Here is an 18814-nt window from a genome sequence, read left to right on the forward strand (position 1 = left end):
TGACAGGTCACCAAGCTCACATGCTGATAAAAGTTCCAACCAATGACACACGTGGCTTGTCGTGTCAAGACGATGTACACTGTACAAGTTGGCATATTTAACAAGAGGATGTTGTCAGATCTATGCTTGGAATAGCAGAAATGTGTGTTTGCATTTGCGTGTGTGTACGCTGTGTGTGTGCACACCTACATGTGTGTACTGTGCGTGTGGGTGTAATGACAGAGAGTGAGGTGATGATCAGATAGCAGCAAGTCCAGACAGTGGCTGTTATTGCAGGGCTTTATCTGCTGAATGTCTGCCTGCCTGTCGGGGGGTGGGGGGTGGGGGTGTCTGCAGAAACGCTAGCCCTAGCAATGATGAAGGATTGCACCCGTGTGTATACCCCCCGACACACCATGCTCTAAAGCAGGCACTGTGCTTTATTTACTCTGCCATCAATCACGATCAAGCTGCCACTGGCCTCTTAAAGCAGAGGGCCCAGGCATGCAGGACAGGACCTAGCGTTATTGTATATATTTTTTTAACAGCCTGAGTCCGGGCAGCCAGAGCACCGCACGTCCTGATGGATCATTCCCCAACAGGAGACAACAGCAGTGGCCAGAGGTAGTCTATCAGTTAGCCTAGTGATGACAGGCACGCAGAGTTGAATTTCATCTGATCTTATCTCATGTCTACTCATGTCTACCCTCAATATCCTACCCCCCCCCCCCCCCCCCCCCCCAATCTTTGCTGATATGTTTAGGCCTATGTGGGCACTTTAAAATCATTTTTGTCCATGATTAAACTGGGGGACGCTAAGGTTGTTGTTTCTTCTGTGTGTGTGTGTGTGTGTCCCGTCCCCCCCATTTCTGGTCTTTGTCTTGTTGTGAATCCCCTGACGGTATGACAACATAGAGATGTATCTGTGTACTTTCTTCCCAAGGCCCCCCCCCCCCCCCCCCCCTCACAACGAGGTGATGCTCTTGCTCCCCCTGCTCCGGCTAATGGAGTCCTCCGGCCCGGAGCCTGCCCCCCCCCCCCCCCTCCACTTCCTGTCTCTTACAGGCTCCTGTATTGAGCAGCACAGCTCATTGTTCACCTCTCATCTCTGTCTGCTCTGCTGGGATCGAGAGAGACGCCGGGGGAAAACGCAGGATTAATCTGTGCACTGGTGTCAGCGGTAGGACCAGTTCTAACACAGAACAGGCTCAGCTTTGAGTCACAAGGTTGGAGAAGGCAGTGTTACCCAGCCTGGAGGGAAATATATAGGTGCAGTCAATATGAATTGGCTGTTTGTGAGCAACGCAGTGCAGAGCTGTGTCAGCAGGCCTTTGCTATCGCACAGTGGGGGGGTTTAACAGAAATGCTGATATGTAACAAGACCATACAAATCAAATTTGCATTTGAATTGAACTTGGCAGTGTGTGAGTTTGATGTTTTCATTTTGTTGAAAGCCACACTATACAAAATGTGCCTGATTCAAGCTCACATTACTCGATGTGAAAGTTGGTCCAGAGGCTAGTCCATAGGCATCAGGGGGAAATGGAAGCAGTGCCTGGAGTTTAACAGAGGACACTGCATCTTAACCCCACATTTACTGGATTGGTTGAACAGTGCAGAAGAGAACCTCACCCTGACATTTTTTTTCTCTCTCGCCAGGACCATTAAGAAAGGAACGGAGCTCATGCGCTTCTTATACGCCGGTTAGGACCGGAATGACTCAAACCGTGAAATGCGTCTTTGGTCAGAAGGGAAGCATCAATCTGGAGTGTTTTGTACGTAGTTAATGTCCCCCGTAGGCAGCAGCAGCCCTGGGTTGAACCCTGCAGAGAGACCTGCGCCACGGTGTAGCCTAGGCTGTCCAGGCAGGTTGATAAATGCCCCACGGGCCACATCAGTCATAAGGCCACAGCTATCAGCGTTCATTTAGTCGAGACCAAAGAGCTTCCACTCCGCCCCCCCCGCCCGTCTGTCTCCCCACCCTCTCCCAGGCAGCTCTGGCCAGATTTAGCCGTGGCCTGATGTGTGCTGTGCTGTCTGGCCGTTGAGGCCGGGCCATTTCTTTACCTCCCTGTGCCCTGGCTGTCTGAGCAGTCGCTATAAAGGTGGCAGTCAGGGCAGGGCTGCCCATACATACTGATGTGTGTGTTACGAGGCCTGTCCCAGGAGAGACATAAATCTCTTAACATGCTCTTTCTCATTGGTGCTGACAGCTTAATCAATTTGCCTCCTCTTTGGATGACCTCTGTTATGCTGTGGCACAGCCGTGTGGCCAGAATGAATGTCCTGGTCGTCTAATAGCCCTCTATCTCCCTCTATGGCTCGCTGTCTTTAGCTCTCTCTCTTTCTCGCATTTTCTCTGGGCATCTTCTAGCGATCTATTGATAGGATAGGCGCCTGTCAGTCATAAAGCGAGTGATAGCAGACTGCTTTTACCTGTCATCTGTCCCGCCTTCTGGTACAATTTGTGTGCGCCGTGGTTGGTTGCAGTCAAATTTCTTTACACGGAGGATGGAGAGAGCATGATGCTTGTGAATTTGCACATACCGTGTAAGTTGTAACAATGAGTCGAAATCCACTTAGCCTAATTATTGTTTTCTGGCATATTCATTTATTTTCTTTCATAGCCAGCCATGCGGACTCATGGAGCATTGGCTATTTACCATAGATGTCACTAGAGATTCATGAATAGGGGGGACTAATCCTCTTTTAGGGGGGGTCTGGGCATCCTCCCCCGGGATTTTTTTTAAGCCCCCAAAACATATTTTCATGTTTTTTTAAAGGAAGGAGGAGGCAGGTAGCTGGGTCCAGGGGCAGACAGAATGTCATACACAGGGGGTCCAAAAAGGCAACAACACAGGCAGGGAAAAGGCTAGTAACGTTGCCCAGGAGATCAGGCAATAGATTGATAACAGGAAATCTGATAGGCTAAAGTACAGGCAGGGAATAGGCAAAAGGTGTCGTTAGTGAAGCAGGCAAAAACTATCATACACAGGAGGATTAAATTACGGGAAAAACAGAGTTCCGAATAGACGTGTCACAAAACAAACAATACCTCACAATGATGCGGTGCAGAGAACTGAACTAAATAGTGTGTGCTAATGACATAAAGATGTGCGATCAGAATTCAGGTGGTTGGGATCTGGAGAGTGGGCTGCGTTCAGGGGGATCTATGTGTTTTGAGAGTGTGAAGTGGAAGTAGATGTTACATTAGGTTAGACACTGATCTAATATGACTTGCTTAAATTATATCCAAATAAAGAAATTAAAGTCTACTCTGTCCCCATCCATCCAACAACAAAAGGCACAAAAATGAGAGTACTATGTATCAAAAATACTTTGGGATTTTATTTGGAGAGAGAGAGAGGAGAGAGCGAGAGATGCATATCATGTTATACCATTAGAAAAAAACAGTATCATTCATCCACAAAGGGGTAAAACTAAATTAAACTAATGAGCTAAATAAAATAATTAGGAATAAAATCTGATAAAGTAAGATCCCAAACAAATATTACAACCTATATTAAGGAACTGCTCCTCCTGCTTCTCTCTTTTGATGCTTATTTTGTGGGTGGACGCATCAGTGTACCTCCTATTTTTAAAGGGGGCAAAGCGGTCAATGACATTTAGTGACCCAAACACTTCACCCTCAATGGACATGGCTCTTCTGACCCATTGTCTTACGCAACCAGGAGTGCATCCGGCGCAGTGCACTAAAGGACCTTTCACAGGAGCAGCTGCTCACAGGAACTGTCAGGGCAAGCTGAATGATTTCCTTCAGAGAAGGAAACACTTCATCATCCAGGAGGTTATGCCCAGCAAGTATATCTTTGGGAGGACATCCAGCCTCTCTTTTCCGGGCAAGAAAGTTTCTGGCCACCAACATCTCTTGTGTTTTAACATCAATACCGTAGTGCTTGGCAAACTCAGTTAAGCATGAGGTATCGAGGAATTGTTTTGTTTGAGTTGGGGCTGCATGCCTGTATGCCTTTGAGCAGACCTGCATCTACAGTTAGAGAATCCATCTTGTCCAAGCATGGGGAGCAACAACTCTGTTCTCATTGTTTGGGATCATGACAATTCTCTACCTAAACCCAAGTAGGTCTCCACCACACGATCTCTCTTTGTTTGCACTTTCTTGCTGCATCTGCCTCTGGAATAATGTGAATTTTCACGGAGTGCTTTGGTTCTGTCATAAAGTTCTGTGGCAAATGCATCTGTGCGTTTGCCTATCGGTGTGTCACATGCAGCTTGTTGGCCGAAACGAGCTTCTGCCAGGTTTGCAGTCTCTTTCCGGAGGAACTTGTGAAGCCCCTCAGTTACAGAAAGGAGGGACTGAAACATCAGTAGCAAATACATGGTGGAGAACTGAACACGATGCTCCCCCCCCCCCCCCCCCCCCCCCGTAAAAAAAGGCCCAGCGACGTCCCTGCTATTTACTGTGCTTTGATTTGACAACTGAACAGGCGTGGACTAGTTTATAAAAAGTTTTGAACTGAACGAATAAAGTACATCTATAACATCTATAACCCCGCAATGTGTTTATGTCCACGATATCGCATCGGGACAAGTAAACCAAAGGATTTCCTAGGTTTCCTTTCCTAGGATGTTGGGGGTTGCCGGACAGTGATGCTGAAGTGTGTCTCTCGGCAGCCGGTGTAGCCTATCGAATCGGTGAGAGACATCAATTTGGTTCCCTACAATGGATAGGCTACTGGTAGGCTTAGGCTTGTTGGTGATTTTATATGTAGATAAATGATGAAAACATGTTATGAAGATGGTGAATCGTAACTACACCAATAGGTGATGGAGAGCCTCATTATGGTCCAAATATGATGATTAGGGCCCTCGCAGAATCCAGGCATTAAAATAGAATTCAACAATATTCCCAAAATGTATTGACCTAAATTCACTTGTCCAAGTTTATCATAAGATATTAACAACTTTCTGAAGGGGCAAGGAGAATGTCCGTGTGTGCAGTTCGCACGTCTACCACTTTGTGTAGCCGTTAGTATTGATGCTAATGAAAACAGTCCTCTGGTAGATGGAAAGGCTTTCCCGAAAACCTCATTTACATGCTAACTACATAGTAGCCTATGCTTACCATGATGTCACATAATCAATGATATCATGATTATTGTTTTTGTTTTGCGAACTCTACCACTAAAACACCACTAAACAACTAAATAAGTACATATGTAAATAAGACTTCAATCTCGAAGACCGGTTAAATGCTTAAGGTTCTCAAACTTAGAAAATGGTTCTGATTCTCATAGGCGTACACCCAGATGATATGCCCCCAAAATAACATCACTCTGAATTTAAACATTTTCAGTAAAGTCAAGTCTTTCTACACCAATAATACAACAAAAAAAATCCAATCTGGGAGGGACATCCCCCCCCCCCCCAAAAAGAATTCAGACCCCTTGACCTTTTCCACATTTTGTTACGTTACTTATTCTAAAATTGATTACATATATGTTTTCCTCATCAATCTACACACAGTACCCCATAATGACAAAGCAAAAAAAGGTTTTCTAAAATGTAGAAAATGTATCAAAAGAAACTGAAACATCACATTTACATAACTATTCAGACCCTTTACTCAGTACTTTGTTGATGCACCTTTGGAAGCGATTTACAGCCTCAAGTTTTCTTGGTATGACGCTACAAGCTTGGCACACCTGTATTTGTGGTTTCTCCCATTCTTCTCTGCAGATCCTGTCAAGCTCTGTCAGGTTGGATGGGGAGCGTCGCTACACAGCTATTTTCAGGTCTCTACAGAGATGTTCAAGTCCGGGCTCTGGCTGGGCCACTCAAGGACATCCTGGCTGTGTGCATAGGATCGTTGTCCAGTTGGAAGGTGAACCTTTGCCCAATTCTGAGGTCCTGAGCGCTCTGGAGCAAGTATCTCTTTGTACTTTGCTCCGTTCATCTTTGCCTCGATCCTAACTAGTCTCTCAGTCCCTGCCGCTGAAAAACATCCCCACAGCATGATGCTGTCACCACCATGCTTCACCGTAGGGATGGTGTCAGGTCTCCTCCAGACGTGATGATTGGCATTCAGACTAAAGAGTTCAATCTTGGTTTCATCAGACCAGATAATCTTGTTTCTCATGGTCTAAGAGTCCTTTAGTTGCCTAATAGCAAACTCCAAGCTGTCATGTGCCTTTTAATGAGGAGTGTCTTCTGTCTTGCCACTACCATAAAGGCCTGATTTGGTAGAGTGATGCAGAGATGGTTGTCCTTCTGGAAGGTTCTCCCATCTCCACAGAGGAACTCTGAAGTTCTGTCAGAGTGACCATCTGGTTCTTGGTTACCACCCTGACCAAGGCCCTTCTCCCCCGATTGCTCAGTTTAGCCGGGCGGCCAGCTCTAGGAAGAGTCTTGGGGGTTCCAGACTTCTTCCATTTAAGAATGATGGAGGCCACTGTGTTCTTGGGGACCTTCAAGGCTGCAATGCTGCAGACCTTCTTTGGTACCTTTCCCCAGATCTGTGCCTCAACACAATCCTGTCTCAGAGCTCTATTGACAACCTCTAATGGCTTGTTTTTTTCTCTGACATGCACTGTCAACTGTGGATCTGTATATAGACGGGTGTGTTCCTTTCCAATAATTTCCAATCAATTTAATTTACCACAGGTGATCAATGGAAACAGGATGCACCTGAGCTCAATTTCAAGTCTCATAGCAAAAGGTCTGAATACCTCTGTAAATAAGTTTTTTCTGTCTTATTTTGAATACATTTGCAAAAAATTACAAACTGTTTTTGCTTTGTCATTTAATTTCTCATTATGGGGTATTGTGTGTGGATTAAGGGAAAAACATTTTTTTTAATCCATGTTGGAATAAGGCTGTAACAAAATGTGGAAGAAGGGAAGGGGCCTGAATACTTCCCGAATGCACTGTATGTCCTGGTGGAAAAAAACTGTTTCTCTCTTTCTCGCAATTTACTTTAAAAAAACATTGTACTCAGTTCTGTGTTCATGTTTGAATTGCATGTATGCCCATATACTGTATTCAGTATTTAGCGCAGGTGTGTGTAATGTAGATTTCTTTAAACTGTTTCTACAGGACGCCATGGTTTAATGGCTGGGGTTTTAACCTTCCCCGCGGTCAGTCACTACTGGACAAGTGGAATCAGGTTCCAGAGGGTATAGACGTTCTCATGACCCATGGACCTCCCCTCGGTGAGTTGAGTTCATATAACCGCAAAACACACTATCCCACAGACTGCTAAAACTGGTTGCTGTATTGCTGTGATTACTGTGTCACATACTGGAAGTAATTCCACAGAGAGCTGATATTCAATAAATAGGATGAAAACCGGAATCTCATGCTTATCTGAACACTTGCGGTAATTCTCATTATTGTCACCATGTTAGAAATCAACGTTTGAAGCATATTTCTTGGACAATTGCTCTTTTGGGTGGCACACGAGAATTCAGTATTGGAAAAAAAATCCCTGCTGTTAAACCAGTATATTAGCAGATATATCAGTATAGGTCAATTTTCCCCCTCAAAAAAATCTGAATCGGTATCGGACCCAAAATAACATATAGTCTGGGCTTTAACTGGTAGTAATGGAAGCAGAGATAGGGTGACCTTTTCCTCGCGGTGAAACACGAGCAACGAGCTACAAAGCCTGTGCAATGACGAGTTGGGTATTTTCGCCTCACCTGTATGTGCTTCTGCGTAGGTGGAGCCAAAAATGGAAGTGTCAAACGGAGGTTTGGGGGAAGAGTATGCTAATTAACCTTCCCACATAAAGTATAATTACATGAATGTATTGATGTAGGCTACAAGATAAGAATACAACAGGGACAGTAATGGTAGATGATGAATAGTGCAGAGTAGGCCATCATAGGCCCATGCTTGAAATGAGGCTGGTGTTGTTGCCTATGTTTTTAATATTTAACTAAAATAATATTATTGTCTGTGTATTATATTGGTAATGTTTTAAACTCTTGCCAGTAAAAACAACCTATAATCTATTGCCTAAGTTCCATTCAAACATTCACAGCACATATGTTCGTAACACATTATTGTTTTATAATGTAATTCCAAACAGCGTTAAGACGGGGAAAATGTCGCCCTTAGTTTGTGCCTACATGTTATACATTAATTTGTTGTTAAAAGTATTTCCGTTACAAATGTATCCTTCTTATGCTTAATCCAGTGTGTTAATCAATCTATTGGTGTGGTTTGGGACAGGTTTCCGTGACTGGGTCCCCAAGGAGCTCCAGAGAGTGGGCTGTGTGGAGCTGCTGAACACGGTACAGCAGAGGGTCCGACCCAAGCTCCACGCCTTCGGTGGCATCCACGAGGGTGAGTATTCTGTACCCCGTCCTCCATAGTCCTGGTTCTACGCAATAACAGATTGGTAGAGTACTGATGTACAGCATCCATATTGTATTTATTATGGATCCCCATTACCTTAATTTTGCTGGACCCCAGGAAGAGTAGCTGCTGCCTTGGCACCTACTCTTCCTGGGGTCCCGCAAAATTAAGGCAGTTTACACAATTATAGGAAGGAGTCCAATTTCAGCCAAAACACTTCCTAACATGGATGCTGTACTAGGGCACTTAATACTGTATCAGTGGGCTATCCTGTGCCATGCATCTCTAGCTTAACAGACCTTTTATTGTCTCTGTTTTGACTCTGGTGTCATCTTATTTCTCTGTCCTCTGTCTGCAGGGTACGGCATTATGACGGATGGGTGCACAACTTTTATCAACTCCTCCACCTGTACAGCCAGTTTCCAGCCCACCAACCCCCCCATCATATTCGACCTGCCCAACCCATAGAGCATCGTAAATGAACCAGCATTTTTTAAATCAAATGAGTTGTACTAAATGTTAATCTTCAAGATATTTGGCTTTTGTAAAAATGCTTGTAAAAATGCATGAAAAATCTGATTCTAGTAATGAAATGATGAACTTCGTAAAATATTTCATATTTTCCAATTGTTTGCATTTGCTGCAATAACGGGTTTTCTGTGCCATTTGTCATTCTTTGTTTTCTCTCTCAAGACGTACAGTTGAAGTTGGAAGTTTACATACACTTAGGTTGGAGTCATTAAAACTCGTTTTTCAACCACTCCGCAAATTTCTTCTTAAACTATAGTTTTGGCAAGTCGGTGAGGACATCTACTTTGTTCATGACACAAGTAATTTTTCCAACAATTGTTTACAGACAGATTACTTCACTTATAATTCACTATCACAATTTCAGTGGGTCAGAAGTTTACATACACTAAGTTGACTGTGCCTTTAAACAGCTTGGAAAATTCCAGAAAATGATGTCATTGCTTTAGAAGCTTCTGATTGGCTAATTGACATAATTTGAGTCAATTTGAGGTGTACCTGTGGTTTGTATTTCAAGGCCTACCTTCAAACTCAGTGCCTCTTTGCTTGACATCATGGGAAAATCAAAAGAAATCAGCCTAGACCTCAGAAAAAACATTGTAGACCTCCACAAGTCTGGTTCATTCTTGTGAGCAATTTCCAAATGCCTGAAGGTACCATGTTCATCAGTACAAACAATAGTATGCAAGTATAAACACCATGGGACCACGTAGCCGTCATACCGCTCAGGAAGGAGATGCGTTCTGTCTCCTAGAGATGAACGTACTTTGGTGCGAAAAGTACAAATCAACCCCAGAACAACAGCAAAGGACCCTGTGAAGATACTGGAGGAAAGTAAAACCCGAAAGGCCGCTCAGCAAGGAGGAAGCCACTGCTCCAAAACCGCCATAAAGCCAGACTACGGTTTGCAACTGCACATGGGGACAAAGATCTTACTTTTTGGAGAAATGTCCTCTGGTCTGATGAAACAAAAATAGAACTGTTTGGCCATAATGACTGTTGTTATGTTTAGAGGAAGTGCACACTTCGGCTTGGAACCCGAAGAACACCATCCCAACCGTGAAGCATGGAAATGGCACCATCATGTTGTAGGGGTGCTTTGCTGCAGGAGGGACTGGTGCACTTCACAAAATAGATGGTATCATGAGGGAGGAACATTATGTGGATATATTGAGGCAACATCTCAAGACATCAGTCAGGAAGTTAAAGCTTGGTCGCAAATGGGTCTTCCAAATAGACAATGACCCCAAGCATACTTCCACAGTTGTGGCAAAATGGCTTAAGGATAACAAAGTCAAGGCCCTGACCTCAATCCTATAGAAAATTTGTGGGCAGAACTGAAAAAGCATGTGCGATCAAGGAGGCCCACAAACCTGATTCGAGTTACACCAGCTCTGTCAGGAGGAATGGGCCACAATTCACCCAACTTATTGTGGGAAGCTTGTGGAAGGCAACCCAAAACTTTTGACCCAAGTTAAGCAATGCTACCAAATACTAATTGAGTGCATGTAAACTTCTGACCCACTAGGAATGTGATGAAAGAAATAAAAGCTGAAATAAATCATTCTCTCTACTATTATTCTGACATTTCACATTCTTAAAATAAAGTGGTGATCCTAACTGACCTAAGACTGGGAATTGTTACTATGATTAAATGTCAGGAATTGTGAGAAAAAAAACAGAGTTTAAATGTATTTGGATAAGTTGTACGTAAACTTCTGACTTCAACTGTATACGCTTTTTGTCTGACAGGCAAATACACTGCCTGACAGTAATCGTACCCTCTACATCAGCAATACTTGACCTCATGATGATAATAGAACATGCATTTGGCATTGTAACATAAGTTATTTTGTCTCTCTTAAAGCTCTGTGTATTGTTGAAAATGAAACATTTTGAGTATACGAAATGTATCCAATTATTATATAGTGTAGTCCCTTGGACTCTCACATTTTGTTTTGGAAAGGTATGTACTGGTGCCTCATCTTACCTTGATCTGGGGCACATTCAACAGGACGCAAAATATTATGTACATTCTCAAATGTCCCCATCTTCCATGGAGTACATGTGAATTGGTGTTTGTGTGAATTTATATAGGCCCACTAAAAGCCTTTCAAAAATGTATGTTATATGCTATTCAAAGCACACATGCATTTTCATCTCACTTTTATATTTTTATCGATATTCAGCAAACAGCTGTTTTAAATTATATTTCACAACTGTCTTAGCAGAAGTGAGTTGTTCCCTAAAATACAGTAATAAGAATTTTGCTAATTATTTTTGTTTTGTTGCACAGTGTGAAAATGCAATCTTGCTAGCACAAAAAAAAAGTTGCCAACGGTAGTCTTCTGTCATTGTAAATGCCTGTTTAGTTTCCTGGTTTATGAACCTTTTGATTAACTTGTAATACGTTTAGTTGCCTTTATATGCAAATAAAATTGCCATATTTGTACCTGTTGAATAGCTATACAGTTTTGTTTTTGACCTTTTATATACATTAGTAGCGGAGCACACTAAAGGAAAGCGTACATTGCTCAAGCATCCCCCTATCTCTCGCTCCATTGGCTAGAGGTGAAGCTGTATTTGTGCACCATCTGTCTAGGCCAGACTGATTGCGGGGTGGATTTCATCTGTTTCAGTAAAGTTCACTGTTATATACAGATTGAATCAAGCCCTAAGTCTATTACTTATCCCCTGACTGACCGCAACATGGATTAATGGGTGCTCTTGACAAGGATGGCTGTGGCCCTATGCTGTCCTGACACCTACTATTGATTGGGCAGAATTCTCAGGGTGGCCTTGGCGTTGATGGATGTCAGGGGCATGGTGGGGAAGGAAGGCTGACTGCCACCCTGTGTGTGGGGGTGTTTGCTTGATTGTCTCCGCTTGAAGGTAGAGAGCTGCAGAGCTGAGTAAAAAAACAGACGACCATGTGTACTTGAAGGGTAGGAGGCATGAGTTTTTACTTGCCAATGTAACCGCAGTGTAGTCCAGATCTGGTTACCTATAAGCACAAACGTAGTTGTGTTTTTGGGTGATTACATAACGTATTTCCAGGTAACTTCTAAACTATACACAATGCACTATTTCTCAACGTCACGTGGAGGATCTACTCTGCTACAGAGTTCAAATGCTAGCTCAGTAGCTTGATCAAGCTGGCTAACGTTAGCCACACCTCATGCTTTTCAGACTTTGTGGTTGTGTTATCTAGTGGGAACCCATTAGCACGGCAGGCTCTGGTGCCTTCTTGCCGTGTGCTCAAAACAAAAGAGAAAATCATACATGCTTGCTCCAAAAGTGTAGTACCTCGTCTGTTCTCCTTTTTGTTTTGTCAACTTTTTGTCATGTTCTCTGTGAAGTAGGCTACGGGTGTTTTGTAACTTTTTCCACCTGACTGACATCTGGATTCAATCTATTTTGGTCCATTGAAATGCCCGCCTCCCCTTCGCTTTGGTAGCTAACACTTTTAAAAGTTTAACCATCAGATGGGCCCCAACCATCAATCTGTAAGTCTCTGCTCTCTCTTTGATTTTAATCTGCGGTTATGCTTTAGTTGTGTTGTGTTCTAGCTGGTCTCAAGAAGTAAGGCTTTAGCTTGCTTACCATAACCATGGTGGATGGCTAGGCTAATAGCTAGTTGGCTAAATAGCTAACATTAGCTACTTGACAAACTTGCTGGCAAAGATCACTTCATATAGCTAAAATTCTTTGATAGCTGGAGTTCTAAAACTTGGTTTACTTTAATGTACACTATATACAAAAGTATGTGGACACATATAGTTGATTTCTATTAAAACACATAGAATGTCATTGTGTGTTGTAGTGTGAAGATTTCCATTTACTGGAACTAAGGGGCCTAACCCAAACCATGAAAAACATCCCCAGACCATTGTTCCTCCTCCACTAAACTTTACATTTGGCACTATGCAATGGGGCAGGTAGCGTACTCCTGGCATCCACCAAACCCAGATTTGTCCATCAGATTGCCAAATGGCGAAGTTTAATTCATCACTCCAGAGAACGCATTTCCACTGCTCAAGAGTCCAATGGCGGTGAGCTTTACACCACTCCAGCCGACGCTTGGTATGATCTTAGGCGTTATGCGGCTGCTCGGCCATGGAACCCCATTGTCATGAAGCTCCCGACAAACAGTTATTGTGCTGACGTTGCTTCCAGAGGTAGTTTGGAACTCGGTAGTGAGTGTTGCAACCGAGGAGAGAGATTTTTACACACTACGCGCTTCAGCACCCGGCGGTCCACTTCTGTAAGCTTGTGTGTGGCCTACCACTTCCCGGGCTAAGTCGTTGTTGCTCCTAGATGTTTTCACTTCACAATAACAGCTCTTACAGTTGACCAGGGCAGTTCCAGCAGGGCAGAAATTAGACAAACTGGCAGGAGAATGGCCTTACTGAATATCTCAGTGACTTTCAACGTGGCAGCGTCACAGGATGCCACCTTTCCAACAAGTCCGGGTTTGTCTATGGAGATTGCATGGTTGTGTGTTCGATTTTATACCCCTGCCAGCAACGGGTGTGGCTGAAATAGCCGAGTCCACTAATTTGAAGGGGTGTCCACATACTTTTGTATATATTGTGTATGTAATGGGGATTGATAGACACTAACGATCAAACGCAAACAATATGGTCCTCCATATTACATCACACACCCGGAAAAAAACAACATCCCGACTTGACTAAGCCCTTCTACGGAATTATGTCCAGTTTTATGTAACAATGACAAAAATTGAAAAGTGATGTGTAACTTTTCATTGGGACTTTTGATGCATATGCTAATGAAAATCTCTGTTACATGTGGTTATGTTTATGCTACCTACCCTTTTTTAAAGCAGTGGGTGGGCGTCCTGTTGCCTCTGACCACAAATCATCAGCCATCAATTACCATCGGCCTAATTTCAGTTAATTTCCAGACAATTCTACATCAGCTAAAGATAAGAAGCGGCTCCAGTGGGCACGCTACCACCAACACTGGACAATTGAGGATTGGAAAAACATGACCTGGAACATGACAGAGAGTTCAGTTTACTTGAGTGGCCTGTGCAGTCCCTAGACCTCAACCCAATAGAGCATCTTTAAGATGATATGGAACGGGCTGTTCACAGCATTAATGTAACGCCGTCCAATCTGCAGCAACTACGTGATGCCATCGCTTCAGCATGGACCAACATCCCTGTGGAATGTTTCCAACACCCCTGTGGAATGTTTCCAACACCCTGTAGAATTCCCTGAAGAATTCAGTCTGTTCTGGAGGCAAAGGGGGATCCGACCCAGTCCAGATGGGTGCACCTAATAAACTGTCTGGTGAATGTATCTCTCAGATATAGGACAGACACTTTATCGGTATTAAATGCATTTCTATGCTATAGGGTCTGGCTCCAGCATATGCTGTACCTCCTCAAGCCACAGATGCTGAGACATAGTAGTGTGTACTAGCTAGCCAGCTGCACATGTAACCTTTATTTAACTAGGCAAATAAGGAACAAGTCCTTACAATGACAGCCTACCCTAGTCCCTAAGGGACTCTCAATCACATCCAGATGTGATGCAGCCTGGATTTGAACCAGGGACTGCAGGCTTTGAGGTTCGCAGACCACACAGCATCAGTGTGCATAATCTGCAGCTGGCTGCTTCTCTTTCTGTCAGCTTCTAGCCAAATTCAGTGTAAGTGATCCATGGAACTCTTCAGAATCACTTCGAAACCTCTGTCTATGACAAAACAAAATTGAAATTCTTCAATTTGGGCAGCAGGTAGCCTAGTGGTTCGAGCATTTGGCCAGTAACTGAAAGGTTGCTAGATTGAATCCTCAAACGGACCAGGTTAAACATCTGCAGTTCTGCCCCTGAACAAGGCAGTTAACCCACTGTTCCTGGGCTGTCATTGTAAATAAGAATTTGTTCCAAACTGATTTGCCTAGTAATAAAACAATTCTGACACGCCAAGTGAGCCAGCAAACATCTTGTAAAATGTTGAAAACAGAATACTGCAGGTTGCATGGTCACTACCACAATGTTTGCATTTACAGTGTATGTAATATTTTTTTTAAACTGCCAGGTATGAATACTTTTCTAACATGTTAATGTCACTGCACACCGCCATCTCTGTCAATGTAGGTAAGCTGGTGGAGCATGAGGGTTTGCTATTTTTATTCAGTCAAAACGCCTAGGAGCCTGAAGGTGATGTTTCTGACCAGATGTTGTCTGACCAGATGTATGAGGCTCCATGTGCAGCTGCAAAACAACATCAAGAAGATACCCTTAGACCTTTTCAAGTTGGAACCTGTTAACTCTTACGGAGTACGGCTCTATTCACATAGTCAACATATTTACACGTTTGCAGTAATGATCAGGAATTCCGTCAGCATTGCAGAGTTGAGGCATTTAGCATGCAAAGTTTGCTTTAAAATCTCAATGACCGTTATTCTCCTCTAAACACCAAAATTATGCTACATATTTAATTAATAGAAATATAAAACAATGCAATTATGAGACTGGACTCGTCTGCAGGTTAACCTGGTACCGGGACGAAAAATGAATGGATTTGAATAGTGCATTTCCTTGTCAAAGGTATACAGATAATTTTTTATTTTCTCAGCTTTCTTATATCTCTCAGATTTAGGACAGACACTTCAAAACATACTTCCTTCTGATTACATTTTAGACTGTTTTTCCATTTATGAATCTGTTATTCAATGTGTTTCTATAGGATAATAGTCTAATTCAATGTTCCATCAATGAATGTTTTTGTATATACATTTGTCATACCTACAGCGGTCCTACATTTCTAAATCCAAGCTCAAATCCAAGCTAAATGATCCTTGGTATGACCATCTTAAAACCTGAATCCAATCGAGAATCTGTGGAAAGAACTGAAAACTGCTGTTCACAAATGCTCTCCATCCAACCTCACTGAGTTCGAGCTGTTTTGCAAGGAGGAATGGGAAAAAAATGTCAGTCTCTCGATGTGCAAAACTGATAGAGACATACCCCAAGCGACTTACAGCTGTAATCGCAGCAAAAGGTGGCGCTACAAAGTATTAACTTAAGGGGGCTGAATAATTTTCCACGCCCAATTTTTCAGTTTTTGATTTGTTAAAAAAGTTTGAAATATCCAATAAATGTCGTTCCACGTCATGATTGTGTCCCACTTGTTGTTGATTCTTCACAAAAAAATACAGTTTTATATCTTTATGTTTGAAGCCTGAAATGTGGCAAAAGGTCGCAAAGTTCAAGGGGGCCGAATACTTTCGCAAAGCACTGTACAAATCACTGTACAAATCATCTTGACCGCAAGAAGCCCAAATAGATAATATTTGACTAAAACATAATTATTTCAAAACTTGCTTACATTTGTATACAATCACATATATCTCTCTTTTATGCATGGTAATACTTTGGAACAGATTTACAAAATTAAAATCACTTGGAGCTGATTTGCTGGTGTTTTTTTAAAGTATTTTATGTCCAACAATTTAAAAAAATTAATTCTGAAAACTTGGGGCCCAAATAAAATCACGGGCTGCCAGTTGGGTAACCCTGCTCTAGGAGAATACATTTTCTATTTCTTTAGTAAAAAGACAGGTGCTGCTGCTAATACTGCCATCGTCGTCGAGGCAGAGGAAATGTACTGTATGTGTAGCCCATTTATCTGATACTGTCTGGCCAAAAAGATTATGGCATGTCATACTTTTTTTGGCCAGATAGCATCAGATACATGGGCTACATATAGTAAGACAGAGGGGCGCTGTTTCGCAAGTTCGGATGCTTTCTCAGGTGAGATAGTTTCAGTCACTTGCAAATTGAAGGAGAGTTAGCGGGTTCATATTGCACTGTTCGGATGCTGGAATTATTTTGTATGAACATGCAGAGCTAACCTACTTTTTTAAGTGATTTGACAATCAGATGAAAACATGACTGGTTGTGTTCATGGCACATTAAAAGGTCATACAATTTTACAGTTAAATGACATGTCTTTACTATACACTACCGGACAAAAGTTTGGACACACCTACTCATTCAAGGGTTTTTCTTTATTATTGGTTCAAACGCATTAAGAGAATAACTTCTAAGAAATCACACCTGCTAATTGAAATGCATTCCAGGTGACTACCTCATGAAACTGGTTGAGAGAATGCCAAGAGTGTGCAAAGCTGTCATCAAGGCAAAGGGTGGCTATTTGAAGAATCTCAAATGATTTGATGATTTGATTTGTTTAACAAATGGTTACTACATGATTCCATATGTGTTATTTCATAATGTTGATGTTTTCACTGTTATTCTACAATGTAGAAAATAGTTTTAAAAAATAAAGAAAAACACTTGAATGAGTAGGTGTTCTAAAACTTTTGAACAGTAGTGTAAATCCCATTACAGTTTTTGGAGGGGGGGGGGGGCTCAGATCTGCCCCTACCTACCCCATAACAATATGAAAAATGAGTTACGCTTACAGTATCCACTCTTTTGTTATTCCACGTTCCTTCTATTGCAAGAATTTGATTTACTTTGCATAAAAAAAGGCTGCGATTCAATCTGATTGCAGATCTGGACAATACGCCATTTAAAGGTAATTTCCATTGACTGACATTTGCAGCTTTTACTGTGAATATGGTCTCCACAAACGTGGGAACATTGCGCTTTTCCGCAGCGATTGTTTTCCGACCTAACACCTCAAAAATAACGTACCACTCGCTGTGGATATTTTTATTGTTGTTGAAACCCGCTGGACCTCTCAATTCCATTTACTTTCATTAGAGGTGACTCCAGGCAACCCATTTCTAGTAAGAGCTTGAGGCAGTTACATATTGTGTCCTCTGGTTGGCTGCTTCATTTGTTCATGACACTCAACACTGAGGACCCAGAGCAAGCCCCGTCATCTCAGACGGCGTGTGAGTTACACACATACAAACACACACACACACACACACACACACACACACTCACCCCACACAACATGCAAACGACATAGGTTAGGGTGACGCTGGCTCCCTCACACTCACACAATGACAGGCGTGCAAAGGGAAGTAACCCACTGTGTGAATTGAAGCGCAATGGATAACAACATCACCCAAATGTCTTGGCCTCCAGATGGATCAGTGGGGTCAGCAGGGTATTTCAGTTGGTCTAGGAAACACAGCAGGCCCTGAGGGCTAGCAGTGCCTTGTTGCAAGCTTCTACCTGTCAGAACAACTCAGTCAAATGCAGAGGAAGATTGACAGGGGCATGTCAGTATTAGTGTCCGTGTTAGATGGTCAACGGTTTGTTTGCTTAACCCATTATTTGGGCAATAGCATTACTATTTAAAGGCAGCATTATACTTAAATAATCAGAGACATCAAGTTTCCTACGTTCTCTGTCTTTCACTAAATCTTTACATTTGACCAATATTTTGTGATTGTTGTTTTAGTTAAATGTATTTTTCAAGACAACATGCCGCAATTAAAGCAGTCATGTACTGTGCTGGTAATCATCCATTCAGGTTTCATTCACAGTCTGTCCCCATGTTACCTTGCTTCATGTCCCAGTCAGATGGCTGACCTAGAAATGAACCTGCCAGAGGTGAGGAGATTTCAGACGCACAAAGAGAAACTGCCACGCAAACAGAGGGGGCCATAAGAGGAGCGAGACAGACATCAGGAACTATGAGCCTGCTGATTCAATGCTGTGTCAGGAAGACACTGTGTCAGGAAGAGCAGGGGAAGAGTGTTACTGAACCTGCCTAGCTCACGTTGTCTGTTTACAAGCCACTCTGCTGCCACCTTACGTTTGGCCAATCCTGGTCAGGAAAGGATATTCTGCCGCCTTCTTGCCGTACATTTAACATGCTACCTCACTTGAAAAGAGGACAACGATGCCCTCCTTTGGTCATAATTCGCTAACTCTCCTTTATCTATTGGAGATGGGGCAGATTTGTTTTCAACAACTCTCTTTATTCATCAAACGCATTCTGTTTTCTT

General features: G+C 42.7%; 1 protein-coding gene across 2 annotated transcripts in view; it reads left to right on the forward strand.

Annotated features, from left to right (window-relative positions):
• The window catches only part of LOC110524001 (metallophosphoesterase MPPED2), a 50584-nt gene extending 41505 nt beyond the window's left edge, over nucleotides 1-9079 (forward strand). For both annotated transcript variants that reach the window (XM_021603263.2, XM_021603272.2), the window contains exons 5-7: nucleotides 7054-7169; nucleotides 8194-8307; nucleotides 8678-9079. In XM_021603263.2, the coding sequence (XP_021458938.1) occupies nucleotides 7054-7169; nucleotides 8194-8307; nucleotides 8678-8787 (340 nt within the window). In that variant the 3' untranslated portion in view covers nucleotides 8788-9079. The remainder of the gene's footprint in view (nucleotides 1-7053; nucleotides 7170-8193; nucleotides 8308-8677) is intronic.
• The last annotated feature ends 9735 nt before the right edge of the window (nucleotides 9080-18814 follow it).

This window comes from Oncorhynchus mykiss, chromosome 1 (assembly GCF_013265735.2).
Source record: "Oncorhynchus mykiss isolate Arlee chromosome 1, USDA_OmykA_1.1, whole genome shotgun sequence".
NCBI lineage: Eukaryota > Metazoa > Chordata > Actinopteri > Salmoniformes > Salmonidae > Oncorhynchus > Oncorhynchus mykiss.